At 37.7% G+C, this 15,524-nt stretch overlaps 1 protein-coding gene and 1 non-coding gene across 5 annotated transcripts in view; one reads left to right on the forward strand and one right to left on the reverse strand.

The window, feature by feature from the left end:
* The window catches only part of UNC79 (unc-79 homolog, NALCN channel complex subunit), a 278,472-nt gene extending 263,751 nt beyond the window's left edge, over nucleotides 1-14,721 (reverse strand). Inside the window, exon 1 of one of the 4 annotated variants that reach the window (XM_012497970.2) lies at nucleotides 14,395-14,721. Coding sequence is in view for 3 of the 4 variants with exons in the window: in XM_030803527.1 (XP_030659387.1) it covers nucleotides 14,210-14,231 (22 nt within the window). In the remaining variant the exon portion in view is untranslated. Of the gene's footprint in view, nucleotides 1-14,209; nucleotides 14,324-14,394 lie in introns of those variants that run through there. The other 3 variants (XM_030803527.1, XM_030803532.1, XM_030803537.1) reach the window with 3 other exon arrangements.
* LOC115832585 lies at nucleotides 7,716-7,826 on the forward strand. The gene has a single exon (XR_004028111.1). It is a non-coding gene; the product is annotated as a U6 spliceosomal RNA (small nuclear RNA).
* Nucleotides 14,722-15,524: the final 803 nt, after the last annotated feature.

Here is a 15,524-nt window from a genome sequence, read left to right on the forward strand (position 1 = left end):
AAACTTGAAAAACAAATCCACCCACAAAAATACTTAGGAATAAATTTAACGAAAGATGTGACAACTACCAAATATTGCGAAAGAGAATTAAACAAGACATAAATAAGTTTAGATATGTGTCATCCCAAGGATTGTTAAGAAAGTAATCTTCTCCAAATGGATCTATAGACCAAAATCCAAATAAGCTTCCTTTGAAGCAAATTACAAGTTGATTTTAAAATTTACATAGAAAGCAAAGGACTTTAAATAGTTGAAACAATTTTGAAAAATAAGAACAAAGTTGGAAGACTGATAGTACTAAAGATCATATGCCACTGACATAAGAATAGATGAAGAAACAAAATAGAGTCCAGAGATAGGGCCAGGCGCGGTGGCTCACACTTGTAATCCCAGCACTTTGGGAGGCCAAGGCGGGCGGATCACGAGGTCAGGAGATCAAGACCACGGTGAAACCCCGTCTCTACTAAAAAATACAAAAAATTGGCCGGGCGTGGTGGCGGGCGCCTGTAGTCCCAGCTACTCGGAGAGGCTGAGGCAGGAGAATGGCGTGAACCCGGGAGGCAGAGCTTGCAGTGAGCCGAGATTGCGCCACTGCACTCCAGTCTGGGCGACAGAGCGAGACTCCATCTCAAAAAAAAAAAAAGAGTCCAGAGATAGACCCACACATATATGAGTGATTGATTGTCAACAAAGGTACCAGGATAATCCAATAGAGATAAGAAACAACTGCATATTTTACATGGAAATAATGAACCTCAAACTTTACCTCACATTATACATAAGAAATAACTCAAAAATGTTTATAAACCTAAATGTTAGAGATAAAACCATTAAGCTTCTAGAAGAAAATACTGAAGAAAATCTTTGTGACATTGATTTAGGCAAAGATTCCTTAAACAAGATACCAAAAGTGCAAATGATAAATGAAAAAAAATTGAAAATGGGCTGTATAATTTAAAAGTCTTGCTTCTCAAAAGTTGTTGTTAAGAAAACACAAAGGTAAGCCACAGATTGGAAGCAAAATGTTTCAAAGCAATGAACTTGTATTCAGAATATATAAAGAACCCTTAAAACTCAATCAAAAGACCAGAAAAATCCAATAAAAATAGACCAAAGATTGGAACAGAAATTTCCCAAAAGAAGATATACAAATAGTCAATTGGCACATAAGAAGATGTTCAACATCACTAATCCTCTGAGAAATGCTAATTAAAACCACAAGATACCACTGCACACCAACTAGAAAGACTAAAGTTAAATAGACTGTGAATACAAAGTGTTGATGAAGATGCAGATCAACTGAAACTCTCTCCTACATTGCTGGTGGGAACATAAAACCTTACAGCCACTTTGCAAAATAGTACAGGAATACCTTATAACGGTAAACATTCATTAACCATACTACCAAGCAATTCCATTCCTAGGTATTCAACCTAGAGAAATAAAAACATATGTCCACATGAAACCAGGTATGCAAATATTCATAATGGCCCAAAACTGGAAACAACCCAAATTTCTATCAACGGGTGAATGGATAAACAAATTGTAATATACACATTCCATGGACTATATAGAGCAATAAAAACAAACAAAATATTAACCCAACAACATGAGTGACCTTCCAAAACATTATGCTAAATAAAAGAAGTTAGACAGAAGCCAGGTGCCGTGGCTCACGCCTGTAATCCCAGCACTTTGGGAGGCTGAGGCAGGTGGATCACGAGGTCAAGAGTTCGAGACCAGCCTGCCCAACATGGTGAAACCCTGTCTCTACTAAAAATACAAAAAATTAGCCAGGCATGGTGGTGTGCACCTGTAATCCCAACTACTCGGGAGGCTGAGGCAGGAGAATCGTTTGAACCCAAGAGGCGGAGGCTGCAGCGAGCCAAGATTGTGCCATTGCACTCCAGCCTGGGCAACAGAGCAAGAGTCCATCTCGAGAAAAGAAAAAAAAAAAGTCAGACAGAAAAGACTATGCACTGAATGATTCCATTTACATGAAAGTCTATAAAAGGCAACACTAATAATAAAAAGAAAATCAATGTCTTCCTGGAACTAGAAGTTGAAGGAAGTGATCAAGAGCAAAGGACACAAGGAATCTTTCTAAGATAAGGATAAGGGTATTTATTTATTTATTTATTTAGAGACTGAGTCCCTCTCTGTTGCCCAGGCTGGAGTGCAGTGGTGCAATCTCAGCTTCCTGCAACCTCAGCTTCCTGGGCTCAAGCGATTCTCCTGCCTCAACCTCCCGAGTAGCTGGGACTACAGGCGTGCAATACCATGCCTGGCTAATTTTTATATTTTTAGTAGAGACAGGGTTTTGCCATGCTGGCCAGGCTGGTTTCAAACTCCTGACCTAAAGTGATCCGACCACCTTGGCCTCCCAAAGTGCTGAGATTACAGGCATAAGGCACCATGTCCAGCCAGGATATGGGTCTTCATCTTTATTGTGGTAGTGGTTACATGGCTGTATATTCTTAGCAAAATTCATCAATCTGTGCTTTGCAAATTGGTGAATTTTATTATTTGTCACTATTTCCACATAAACAAAAAGAGGACAAAATGACACATATCTTAATATGTATGTATTTGGGCATGTCTACATTAGAAGACATGGTGATAGTAGTCAAATGCTTGTACTTATAACGAATAAGTTGAATTTATGCAAAATAAGATAATATTCAACTGAATGTTATCGACTTCTTATTTATATTTAACATTTCAAAATAAGGGCTAAATATATAGTTCTATATACATGCAGAATCACCATCAATAGGCTAGTTCACATGTAGACTAATAAAGGTATATTGTGTGGGTAATTCTAAAAAAACTCTAAAAGAAATAAAGAGATTTTTAAAATGTACAGTAGAAAATGATCCTACAGAAGATTAGCAAAAAACACCCAACATATGTATGATAGGGATCGCAAGGGAAAATGCCAAACAATGGAACAAAACAAGTATTAAAACTATATCTCCAGAAACTGTACTTCCTAAAATTAAAAAAAACTTGAAATTATTGAAGGGACATGCTGCAATCATTTCAGCATACCCAACAATGAATCATATATTATAGTTAAGGCTACTTAAAAGGAGATTTAAAAAAAGACTAAGCCACTAAGAAAACAAGATTGTCACTGGACTTTTCACCAATCCTTAATGCCAAAAAAAATGATGTGATAAATTTAAAATACTCAAGTTGGCGAAATATAAGTCAAAGATTTTATGTCCACACAAGCTGACCTCCAAGTTGCAAACTATTGTAAACTTGCCAAAACTCAGGCAATAATTAATTCTGTAAGCCCTTCCTAAAGGATCTATTAGAAATGGAGATTAAGACTACCAAAAGGACTGAAAGACAGTCGTATAAGAATGAGTGATGAGTATTAAATATAAATTTACCTGCAAAACAAAGCTAAACCATGATTATAAGAAAATATAGTAGCTACAATACAATTATCAAAAATCAGGAGGCATGGAGGGCATATGGATATGATTGTCTAATAGGTATTAACTGTAAACAAAATGACATTATTGTATATCAGATACTGGGTTAGAAGGAGGCGAGAGAGAAGAGGTTACAAGCTAATTGCAATATATTCAATGTAGGGAACTAGTTAGTCCAAAAACAAGTGGACTAGCAGTATTATGTAGAAGTCTTAGTATAAAGTTAACCAATAGAAAAAAAATGAACAAATAAAACCCATTGCATAATGAAAGAGTTTAGATATAAAATACATAAAAATAAAATAATATGATAGAACTGAGGCCAAACATATTAATCATATCAATAGATGTAAAAGGGCTTAACTCACCTATTAAAAGAAAAGGATTTTCAGATTGGCTAATAAAGCAAAATCCAACACTATGCAGAATACAAGAGACACACCTAAAACAAAGAGATTCAAAAGAGTTAAAAAATAAAAGGATGGCAAAAGATACATCAGGCAAACACAAATAAAAAGAAAACGGGGTCATAATCTTAATATCTGACAAGGTGGAATTCAGACCAAAAAGCATTAAAATAGATAAAGAAGTGCCCTTTATAATGTTTAAGGCTACAATTCACAATGAAGATATTAGTTATTAGTATTTATGCACCCAATAACACAGTAACAACTTCGATTAAGCAGCAACCTACAGAAGATGCAAGGAGAAATAGACAGAAACACACTAATAATAGGAGACTTTAACATACCTCTCACAATCCAAGATCAAGTGGATTAAAAATTAATAAAAGGTATAAAAGACCTAAACAACATTACAAGGTAGATCTTATAGATATACATCAAACTTATATTATTGTATCAATAATAATAGAGATTACAACTTCTTTTTAAGTACATATGTGGTATTCACAAAAACTGACTAAATCTTATGACACAGCAAAAACCTCAATGTGCTAAAGAATAGAAATAATGTAATTAGTATCCTCAGACCATAAGGCAATAAAATTAGAAATCAACAATACAACAGAAAAACAAAAATGCCCTTCCACATGGAAATTTATGCACTTTTAAACCACTCTTAGGTCAAAGGCAAATATACAAAATTCAATTGCAGAATTTCTTGAAAATAGTTATAATAAAGCCTGACATTACCAGAATCTGTAGGCTACAACTAAAAGAAGTGTCAAAGAAAAATATATTGCATGAAATGCCTATATCAATAAAATTAAAAAAAACATTAACAGCCAACTCAAAAAGCTAGAGGAATACCAAAATAAAACAAAGAAATCAAGGAAAAAAAATCAGAAATCAATAATAAAAACTGAAATTAATTTAGAAATGCCAAAAACTAGAAGTAATAAAGAAATAAAAATAACTGGTTTCTTGAAAAGAAATCAACAAAATAGACAAACCACTAACCCAATTTTTTAAAGGGGGCAGGGGAGACAGCACAAATACACAACATTAAATACAGTCATCCCTCAGTATCCACCAAGGATTGGTTCCTGGACCCACCACCACCCCTAACCTCCTGCAGGTACCAAAATCCTTGGATGTTCAAATCCTTTTTATAAAATTATATAGTATTTGCATATAACCTATGCACATCCTCCTGTATACTTTAAATCATCTCTGTTTTATAATACCGAATAAAATGTCATGCTATAGGAATAGTTGTCATACCCTACAGTATTTTTTTATTATACTATTTTTTACTGGTTTTTTCCCAAATATTTTTGATCTATTGTTGGTTGAATCCACGGATGCAAAAACCCCCAGATACAGAGGGCCGACTGTATGCATTAGAAATGACAAGCAGAAAATAAACATCAAAACAGAGGAATTTTTAAAATTTCTAAGATAGTCATTTGCATAATTCTATGCAAACAAATTTGAAAACTTAGATGAAATGCATAATTTTTTAGAGAAATAAAACTTACCAAAATTGACCCCAGTAGAAACAGAAAGTCTAAATAGAACAAGTGTCATAGAACAAATAGAGAAAGAAGTTAAACAGTTCCACTACAAAAAAAGCACGGGCCAGACTGTTTTACAGGGGAACGCTAAAAAAATTTTAAAGATCAGATAACACCAATGCTATTATATTATTCCAACGTATAGAAAGGAAGCAAAATTTCCAGGCTCACTTTATGTAGTGAGTATCACATTGTTCCCAGGTCCTGAATAAAATTACTTCCCACTCTACCCCCCAGAAAAACACCTATGAATCAATCTAACTTATTAATATCAATGCAAAAATTCTTAAAATATGATGAAATTCAACCCAGCATATTAATACAGTTAAGAGAGGAAGCAATATGGTCTCCATAGATGCAGAAAATAAACTTGACTCAACACTCATTTTGGTTAAAAAAAAAAACTTAACAAAATAAGAATTGATAGATACTACCTAGTATATTACCTCAGCCCAAAAGAATATCTTACTTAAAAGAGAAATACAAGAGATTTTCCTACCAAAGTAAAACACAAGCCAAGAACACCCACTCTCTCTGCTATATTTCACACTATATTGGAGATACTGACCAATGGCAATCAGAAAACAAGAAAGCAATTAGAGGCATAAAAATTGAGTAGAAATGAAAGGACAAAACTATTTTCTATTTGCAGAGCATACAAATATCTTGAAAACCCAAAAGAATAGATGGAAAAATGACTACAAAAAGAAAATAATTTCATAAAATAAAGTTATAAAATTGGCATACAAAAACTCAATAGCCTTCATGTATTCAAAATTTTAAAATAGAAGAAATAGTACATCTTAATTATGATGGCAAAAAAAATGATGAAAGAAAATACTAAGCATGAGCTCTATAAGAAATTCCAAAATCTATGAGAAAAAAGCACCCCAAGAAAGGCACAGACTTGAACAAATGGAAAGACATACCATGTTCTTAGAAAGAGTAAGATCCAATATCAGAAAGATGTCAATTCTTCCTAAAGTAAGTTACTCTATAAAAGTAATGTGATACTCACAAAAATACTATCAGGCTTTTTCCTGGAGTTATTCAACTTGTTTATAAAATTATTTTGGAAAAATGAAAAAGATCTAACGCAATGAGGGTTATGTGAAAAAAAAAAAAGAACGCAAAAGAAAGCCAGTGAAACTTGCTTTAAACATTATTTTTTAAGAACAAAAAAAAAAAGAACAATGTTGAACGGGAGAGTGGAGATTCTTAGAAAATTCTCCACAAAAATTTTAGCCTCCAGTTAAAATAAAGAGTAATAATGATCACAGGAGCAATTGTTGGCTCCCTATGAATAAGTCATCCCAAGTTCATTTCAACTTACTATTTTTTTAGGGATCTAGACAGGGCACCAAAGAAAAATTGTAGAGAGTATACACATCTCAGCAAAGTAGGATGCACTTGGAGAGTCAACTGTAAGCTCCTCTAGAGCCTAGCACAGTGCCTGATACATTGTAGACACCCAATAAATATTGGTTGAATAAGTGAATAGACAAGTTGATGAAATATATAGATTGAGTGGTACCATCATAGGATAGATTTGTACCAAGTGAAACTGTCATATTTAAAATATATTGATTAGAGGCTCAAAGCTAACTTGAAAAAAGTTATTTAATAGCATGACACAGGGCTTTTGTGCTTCTTTCTTTTTGTCAACATTTTTATTTTGGATACTTCATTTAGGAATGCATATTGTTTTGGTAGTTGATACAAAACCAATGGAAGAATGGCTAATATGTTGGATTATAGAATCAGACATAACAATGAAATAACATTAATAAGACAAAATGTAATAAGGTTTGTAGTGGTTTGAATTGTATCCCCCAAAAGATATGTTCAAGTCTTAATCCTGGTACTGTGAATGTGACCTCATTTGGAAATAGGGTCTTTGCAGATATAATCAAGTTAAGATAAGGTCATACTGGATTAAGGTGGGCTCTAAATCAAATGACGTGTGTTTATAAGAGGAAGGAGAGAGAGGTTTGGATACAGAGACACAGGCTATGTAAAGATGGAGGCAGAGATTGGCATGATGCTACTACAATCAAGGAATGCCAAAGATTGCCAGAAACCCCCAGAAGCTAGGACACAAGGAAGGGAGACTCTTCCCTAGAGCCTGCAGAGAGAGCACAGCCCTGCCAATGCTTTGATTTCAGACTTCTGGCTTCCAGAACTGTAAGAGAATAATCTTCAGTTGTTTTACACCACCTAGTCTGTGCTAATTCATTACAGCAGCTCTAGGAAACTAATACAGCATTAAACAAAGGCCTAAGAGTTTCAGCTGCACAGATAGAGGGTAAGTGCTCACTGAAAATATTAGAATGATATGCAAAAGACTGGCATGACCCCTGCGCAAGGATGACACACAAATCTGTGAAAAGTTCTGTATAAAAAAATAAAAAGAAGAAATAGGAATTAAGGTACCTGAGGAACATTGAAGAAATAAAACCAAAGTATAATAACATACCACTCAAAGCTCTTATGAAAATGAATTAAGCTAATATACACCAAAGTGCCTAGTACATAGTAGGCACAAGCAATAAATATCTAAACTGTCTTTCCCGGAGAGCTTAAGATTCAAGCACATATAATCCTGACATGCTAAACTGTCTGTGAGTTATTATCTATTTCTACTTCTGAGGCAAGCTGATTTATTCTTAAAATAAAATAACATATACATAAATGTATACATATATACACATGCATTTGTGCATGTATATATACATAAATATATATGTATACACACACACATATCCTTTTAATTTTATTCTATTGGAAGACCAAGTCCCTGAGACCAATGAAAATGAAAGATACCCTGAAATGCTGAACACCACTCCAGTTTTAATCCCACATCAAATATCAAATGAGATTCACATGATAAGCTGTATGCTGTTGGTAACATTGGTCTTGAAAAGTCCGGAAGCAGAGAAAAACAAGACACAAATAGAATAAATGGACTGAAAGAAGCTAAAAGTTCTAAATGAAATTGTTGAGCTTTTCACATTACAGAAAGCAAGAGTATTGATAAGAATGTATTTTTTGCTTAATGCACTTTTTGATACAGGAAATATTTCATTTCTAAGCCAATATATATGTTCATTTATGCAGAGCTATCCATATATATTCAAAAGGTAAGAAACAAATACATATGAATTTCCAACATAATACTACTGCAAAACAACAATCCCAACTTAAAGCTTATTTATCGGTTGAGTAATCAATACATAAAACTTGAACAGGATCCAAGTAAAACTGAAGTCTGAAGAGGCCCTGACTTCAGATATATTGCCACTTTATCTTAAAAAAAAAAAAAACAGTTGGCTGTGTGCTAAAACTGCCTACCACTTTAAGAATCATAATTATTATTTTGAATATAGTAAAGGGAACATTTAGCTAATTGGACAGAACCAAAACCACAATGAATGTTCAAGAAACGTGTAACTTGTTATATAAATACTGTAACATTTGATTTAGCAAATATATTTTAAGTACTTTTGACAACTGTAGTTTTATTTACCTGTAAATCCATTTGAAAAGCATGCATTTTGTGCAATGTTCACATTGCATAGAATGCAGAACTTCGTATTAATGAAAATGTAAAATCTTCAAATTAATGATATCCAAACACTTGGTTATGTAATCCTTCCTTATAAAAGACATTTCATCCACCCTCAGTCATTTTTACTTTTTCAAGAAATGATTTTTGTGCAAACACTATGCACTGGACAAGGGATTGCACACTAGAGACACAGAGAGGAACATAATACAATCTACACACAAAATAAATTAAGGCAACTAACAAGAAAACTAATTGAAATATAGTGTGAGCACACAAATAGGGCATACAGGGAGAAAGCGGCAATCAGGCAAGGTTTCAAAGCTAAGTATTGAGCAGTAAGTAGGCATTAGACAGGCCAAGATGACGAGGGGGAAGAAAGCATTTCAGGCAAAAAGAACATGATGCATTGGAGGAACTGAAAAAATAGTTCATTGTAACTGGATCAAAGAGGTAAAGCAGAGATTGTTGATCAGCTAGAATCAACAGGGCTTGGGAATGTGTTGAATAGTTATGACAGAGAGTAAAAAGTTTAGGAAGACTCTGATTTTTTGACTTGGATAAATGAGCAAGGAAGTGTCATTCACCAAAATGACTGATCTAAAAAGAAACACAAGTTTGGAACAAAGGACAATGAATTTGGGTTTGTGGCATGTATAAGATGCTTGGGTAGAGATAGAGGACTGTAGTTCCAAAAACATGTGTGGACTAGAAAATTGTATGTGGGAGGCATCCTCTTGGATGATACCATGCAAGTGAATGTGGTCAAGAGTCTGTGGGATTTTAAAAAAGAGTGAGAGAGAGGACTAATGACAGAATCCCGTGTGAAGCTAATTTTTAAAAGGCAGGCAGAAGACAGCCCTAAGAAAAAATCTGAGTGGGAACAGCCAGAAAAGAAAGAAGAAAAGGAGAGTTTAAATCAGGAATGCAGCAACTAGTGTCAAATGATACAGAGAACTCATGTAAGACAAGGGCTAAAAGCTATTCTTCTTTTTGCAACCACAAAAATGGTTATAATAGGCACATTCTAATTTTTGCATATATGAATAAAACTGTAATAGAGTTTCCTCTATAAGAAGTTCGCAATATTCTTGTGAAAAGATTTCTAAATGACTACAACTGCAGTGCTATTGAAAGAAGTACTTTTCTATTTTAGTGATATTACCAAATAATGTGCAAAAAAATAGAGAAAACTATCTATTGATTTCTCCATGCATGGCCCTTACATATACATGGGAGAGAGGCAAGTTCAACTTCAAGTCATAGTGCTAATCAGCTATACTCTTAAAATTGTTTATCTCTGATGTAATCAAAAATATTTTTGGTTACTGGGAGGCTAGATCCAAACTTCACAATTATCTCCATTTTGGCAGCAAGTATAAGGTTTTATATTGGATGATGATGATGATGATAATTGTTAACATTTATTAAGTCCTCATTTTGTGCCAGGATTCTCTGCTAAGCACTGTTCATGAATCACCTCATTTAATCTTCACAACAACTATAACCATCCCCATTTTATAGAGGATGTAGTCAGGGCTTAGAGACATTAACTTATCCAAGGTCACAGAGTTTACAGGGAACAAAGCCAGGATTCAAACCCAGGCAGCAGTCTGATTCTAGAACCCCAACTCTGAATGTCTGCTGTTATCAAAAGCAGAGCTTCTTTTGAAAGAGCATGCCCAAGGTGCTCCCGATTGGTCAATTTTGATTCTTAGAAGACAGAAAAAGTTTGGGGTGGAGGGAGTGGGACTCCTCTTTAGAATTCCAAATAAATTTCATTTTTATCATTCCAAATTCTGTATCAGCTATGCAAACATTTTCACTACAGTGAACTTTGTAAGAAAAAGAAGCATTTGGAGAAAAAAAAATTTAACTCTTCTGCAATCACCTGAGAAAGTGCTAGGAAGCTTTCACCTCCTGTTTTGAGGCTCTGCAGATAGCACAGGAAACAGATTGAATATTTTTTTAAAGCCTCCAAAAACTAGCTGCTGCTGCTGCTTTTTTTTTTTTTTTTTTTTTTTTGAGACAGAGTTTCGCTCTGGTTGCCCAGGCTGGAGTGCAATGGCACAATCTCTAATCATCGCAATCTCCGCCTCCCAGGTTCAAGTGATTCTCCTGCCTCAGCCTCCTGAGTAGCTGGGATTACAGACATGCACCACCACGCCTGGTTAATTTTGTGTTTTTAGTAGAGATGGGGTTTCTCCATGTTGGTCAGGCTGGTCTCGAACTCCTGACCTCAGGTAATCCGCCTGCCTCGGCCTCCCAAAGTGCTGGGATTACAGGCGTGAGCCACTGCGCCTGGCCACTAGCTTCTCTTTCGTCACTATTACTTATCTCATAAAAGAAAATGCCACTACATAAAACAGAAATCATTTTTCATGTCTCTGTGATACATTACATTTCAAAGGTAAATCAGGTAATCTGGTTTGGGTTGAAATGCAAGTACTTTCTGTTGCTGGTCCAACAAAACTATGTCTACTTGTCAAACCAGTGAAACCTTTACTTATATCAAGAAGCTCCAAGAAGAAGAGTAATAGAAATAATATTTTGACATTATATTAAGCCTAATTCTCCCTCCTCAGTCCTTAGGACAGTGGTAGTGTGCACACTCCTGAATGCAGAGGAGAAACAAGCTCTCCCATTCTCTCCTTATCCAGTAGTCTTCACACCCAGTAGAAGAAAAAAAAAATTCCCTGACCTTTCCTTCTCTTGCTCCTTACACCTAGCTAAACTTCTACAAAGTCCAAGGATAAAATGCTGCCAATCTGCATTCTTTTTATAAAAAGTATTTGTCCTTCATGAACATCAACTATGCAGCCTATTGTGTTTTTGCTTTATTTTCAGGTACATAACGTACACTAAAATGTCAAGCCACTCATGTTAGTGCATATTAACAGAAAAAGAAAAGAGATTCCTTAATTACCTTCATTCTAAATACAGATACCTAAAAACATTCATAGCATCCTTAACCTTTCCACTGCCTACTCCCATTTACCTCCTTTGCCCTCCAAACCCTCAAGACTAAAGCAAAGATAGCTCCTACTACAATTCCTTACTTTAAAGATGGAAACTCTGAGGCACAAAACTATTAAGTTAATTGCCCCGTGTCTCACAATTAATCACAAGGACATACAAAGCTCAAGTCTACATGTTCTAGCTCCAGATATGGTGTCCTTTTCATCCTCTACAGATGAAAAAAATCTGTTTCACTAACACGTCTAAAATAGCTACTTAAGTCCACTAATTGCTCTACAGAATCAAGTCCATAGATAGATTTTATTCATTGCCCAGGAAAGAGACAAGACAAAGCATCCAGTCCATTTCAAAATATAACAAGGAAGAGAAAACACAGGAAGAGGACAGTAATACTCACTGGCTTTAGCCTGAAATTACTTACGTAATATGTAACTACACAATCAAATGACAGGTGGTGTTTTTTCCTTTAAAAACCATACTATAATAAAACCACTTGGCTTTATTATAATATCAGGATGTGATATGCTCAAGTGGGAAGTTCTACATGGACTCAAACTATGTTACCATTCCTCAAAACAGAATGCACCCAATTTTTTTTAAAAACCTCTGTAAAAGCAAAACTTAATTTTGAGTGTAGATTTAACTTTCAGAAACATGCAAAAAAATCACAAGAGAGCTTCCTAACTATTTAGAGGAGATGGACTATTTAAAAGTGGACAATGCTTGTCATTATCATAGCCACCATTTATTGAGTACATTCTATGTGCTAGGCTCATTACTAAACCTTTTGTATGTATTCTCTCATTCCCCACAACAACCCCATCAGCATGATTAGCCCAGGTTTACAGATGAGGAAATAAAGTTCAGAGAGGTCAATTATCTTGCCCAAGGTCAAACAGTAGCAAAACTAAGATTCAAACTCAGATCTTCCAGATTCCAAAAAAACATAAAGAAGTAAAAGCACTGGATGGTAGGTGGGCATGCACAATTTCTAATGAACCATCAATCTGAGAATTCTGTGAGCCTTCAGTTTATTTAATTTATCTGGTGAATAAATGACATACTGCATTTTACCATATATAAGATATTGCCTTCAAATAATGAGACTACTGTTTTGTATGTCTCAAAAAACGGCTTTAATAGCCATTCCAAAGAAGAATTACAAAGACTTTTAAGTAGTGACAGCATTATCCATATAATGTGTACTGCTTTGGAAGAAAGGAGTCATCTAGGTGAATAAGTTCTGGTATATTGTTAAAAATTCAAACTCACTGCTTAATAAAAACATCTTTTATTTACAATCTGAAGTTTAAGCTCCTGAATCCCTCAAGCCCTCAAGTGCACTCGGAAAAAGGCTTCACATTGATCAACCTACCAAGCACACACCGAAGGCCTACTAGTGCGCACTGCAATAAGACAGACTAGGGGAACCATATTAGAAACTTACTCCATCCACAAGGAGTTAGCAGGTTGCTTCCAACCACGCACACAGTCAGTCATTACTGGGACAACCAAATTCCTCGGGTGCTATTTGCTATAGTTTGTGTGGGCTGCCCTACAAAGGAAGCCTGCTCTTTGGAACAATAATTAGATCAATTAGGTCATTTTCCCAGAGCTCCTTTCACTTTCTTGTAAGCACCGCATGGTTGTGGTTGGTTTTGGCATTGGTGTTGGCATTATAAGTTAATTTTCCTCTTACTGAATCCAGAATTTTGCCTGGCTCCCTGCTCCCTCCCCCTTCTCTCCCTTCTTGCCTCTTCCACCCGAAGTGGAAACTGCAGACTCAAACTCCCCTATGGCTCCAGCACCAAGAACTGGGCATGCTCAGAAGGCCAGGCAGGCTTTGGTTGCAACTGACAGTTCCCCGCCCCTGATTTGCCGCTGCCCCCCTTCCCCCACTCCCAACAAGAGATACTGAAATGTTTATCTGAAAGATACGAGTCCTCTTTTTCCCGAGAATGACCCCATTTTAATTTCATTTCGCAGGGTCTGTGAGTCTTGCGAAACCCCCCCTGGAGCCCGAGGAAGACCGTATTATTTTTCAGCACCGGGGACAGCGCCGCGCTGCCATTAATGTCCACCCTCCCCCACCTTCTCTCCCCGCCACCCCCCACCCGCCCCAACCTCAGCCCCCACCCCCGCACCAGCACAATGCCAAGGTCTCCCAGCAGCCGCAAACGCCGCAGCTGCAATAGCTCCCAGCCGAGGCCGGGCCGGAATGCCGGGCCGGCTGCTACTTACACTGCTCCGCTTTGGTGGACATGGTGCTGTCCAGTTGGAAAGGCTTTGCCCCAAAATCTGTGTCGTGTGAGCTCCCTCGCTCCGCCAGCGATGTTGCGAGGAAAAGAGTGCATACCCCCCACCCCCCACCCCCTCGCTTTCCCCCTCCCTTAGGCCCGTGTCGCTACCATTCGGACAAAACGCACATCAAATTGCAGAATTCGGTCCCGGAAGGTTAGGAAATCGCCCCCGGAGAAATGGGTGGGATTTAATAGGCGGCCAAAGGCTTCCTGTCCGTCCCCTCCTGGAGCTGCCCGCGTTGATGTGGGCGGGGAGACCGAAAGGAGAGAGCAGGCTGCGGCTCCTGGTGAAATGGGAAAATGGGCTCGACCGGGGGAGGAGTATTTCCATTCATAAGGCGCACGGAGCGGACGGGTGTTTCCCAGAGAAAAGCCTCTTAAAGCGCCGGAGTCCCCGACCATTTGGATCTCCCATTGGCGTTCTCCAGGCCTGTAAATCCCGCTCCCGGAGCAGCCCCCGGAGCCTCAGCGGGGTGACCAGAGAGGGACCCAGGTGCGTCCCACGCTTCGTCTCAACCTCCGGGAGGAAGGAGAGGGAGGCGGATCCGGGGCGGGCTGGAGCGCCGGGGCCGGAGGGTGCGAGGATGCTCCTGAGGACCGCGAGGAAGGAAATGCAGGAGGAACCCTCAGCATGGCTTCCCGGCGCGCTGCGGTCCCTGCCCTCGCCTCCCCTCTGCGATGGGCTCTCCTGCTGATGATTGGGGATGGGAGGTCCCACTGCCAGGGGGCTGTGACAAGACTTTAGAAGTTGGGGCTGGAGGAAGGAGGAGATGCCCACGGATGGTGAAGCCGGAAGGGCCACAGAAAAGGAAGATGAAAGACTGAAGACAGGAAGACCCCAGGTGTGCTCCCTTGCAGCCATCCCAGCTGGACAGGGACACATTAGGAAGCCCCTTGACTGGGAAGGCAGCGGGAAGGGAAGGCAGCGGGAAAGGAAGGCAATAGACGAGGGCATCGTGCATATTAATAGGAAGATGTCCAAAGAATCCACTACAGAATGGAGAGACACTTGGAGTCGGGAAGAACCAGATTCAAGACCCACTTTTACCACTTACTCACTCAAGGACCATCTTCTAATCTCCCTACACCTCCAGTTCTTTATCTGTAAAATGCGAACATTAAAACCTGCTCTGTCACCTGAAGAGTTACTGGGCAGATCGAATGGATGCGCAAGTCCTTGTAAACTAAAAGTATGGCACAATCGCCAACCATTATGCCCATTCTTCATTCAAATAGTTTAATTTGTTAAAGCTGAG

This window comes from Nomascus leucogenys, chromosome 22a (assembly GCF_006542625.1).
Source record: "Nomascus leucogenys isolate Asia chromosome 22a, Asia_NLE_v1, whole genome shotgun sequence".
Lineage (NCBI taxonomy): Eukaryota > Metazoa > Chordata > Mammalia > Primates > Hylobatidae > Nomascus > Nomascus leucogenys.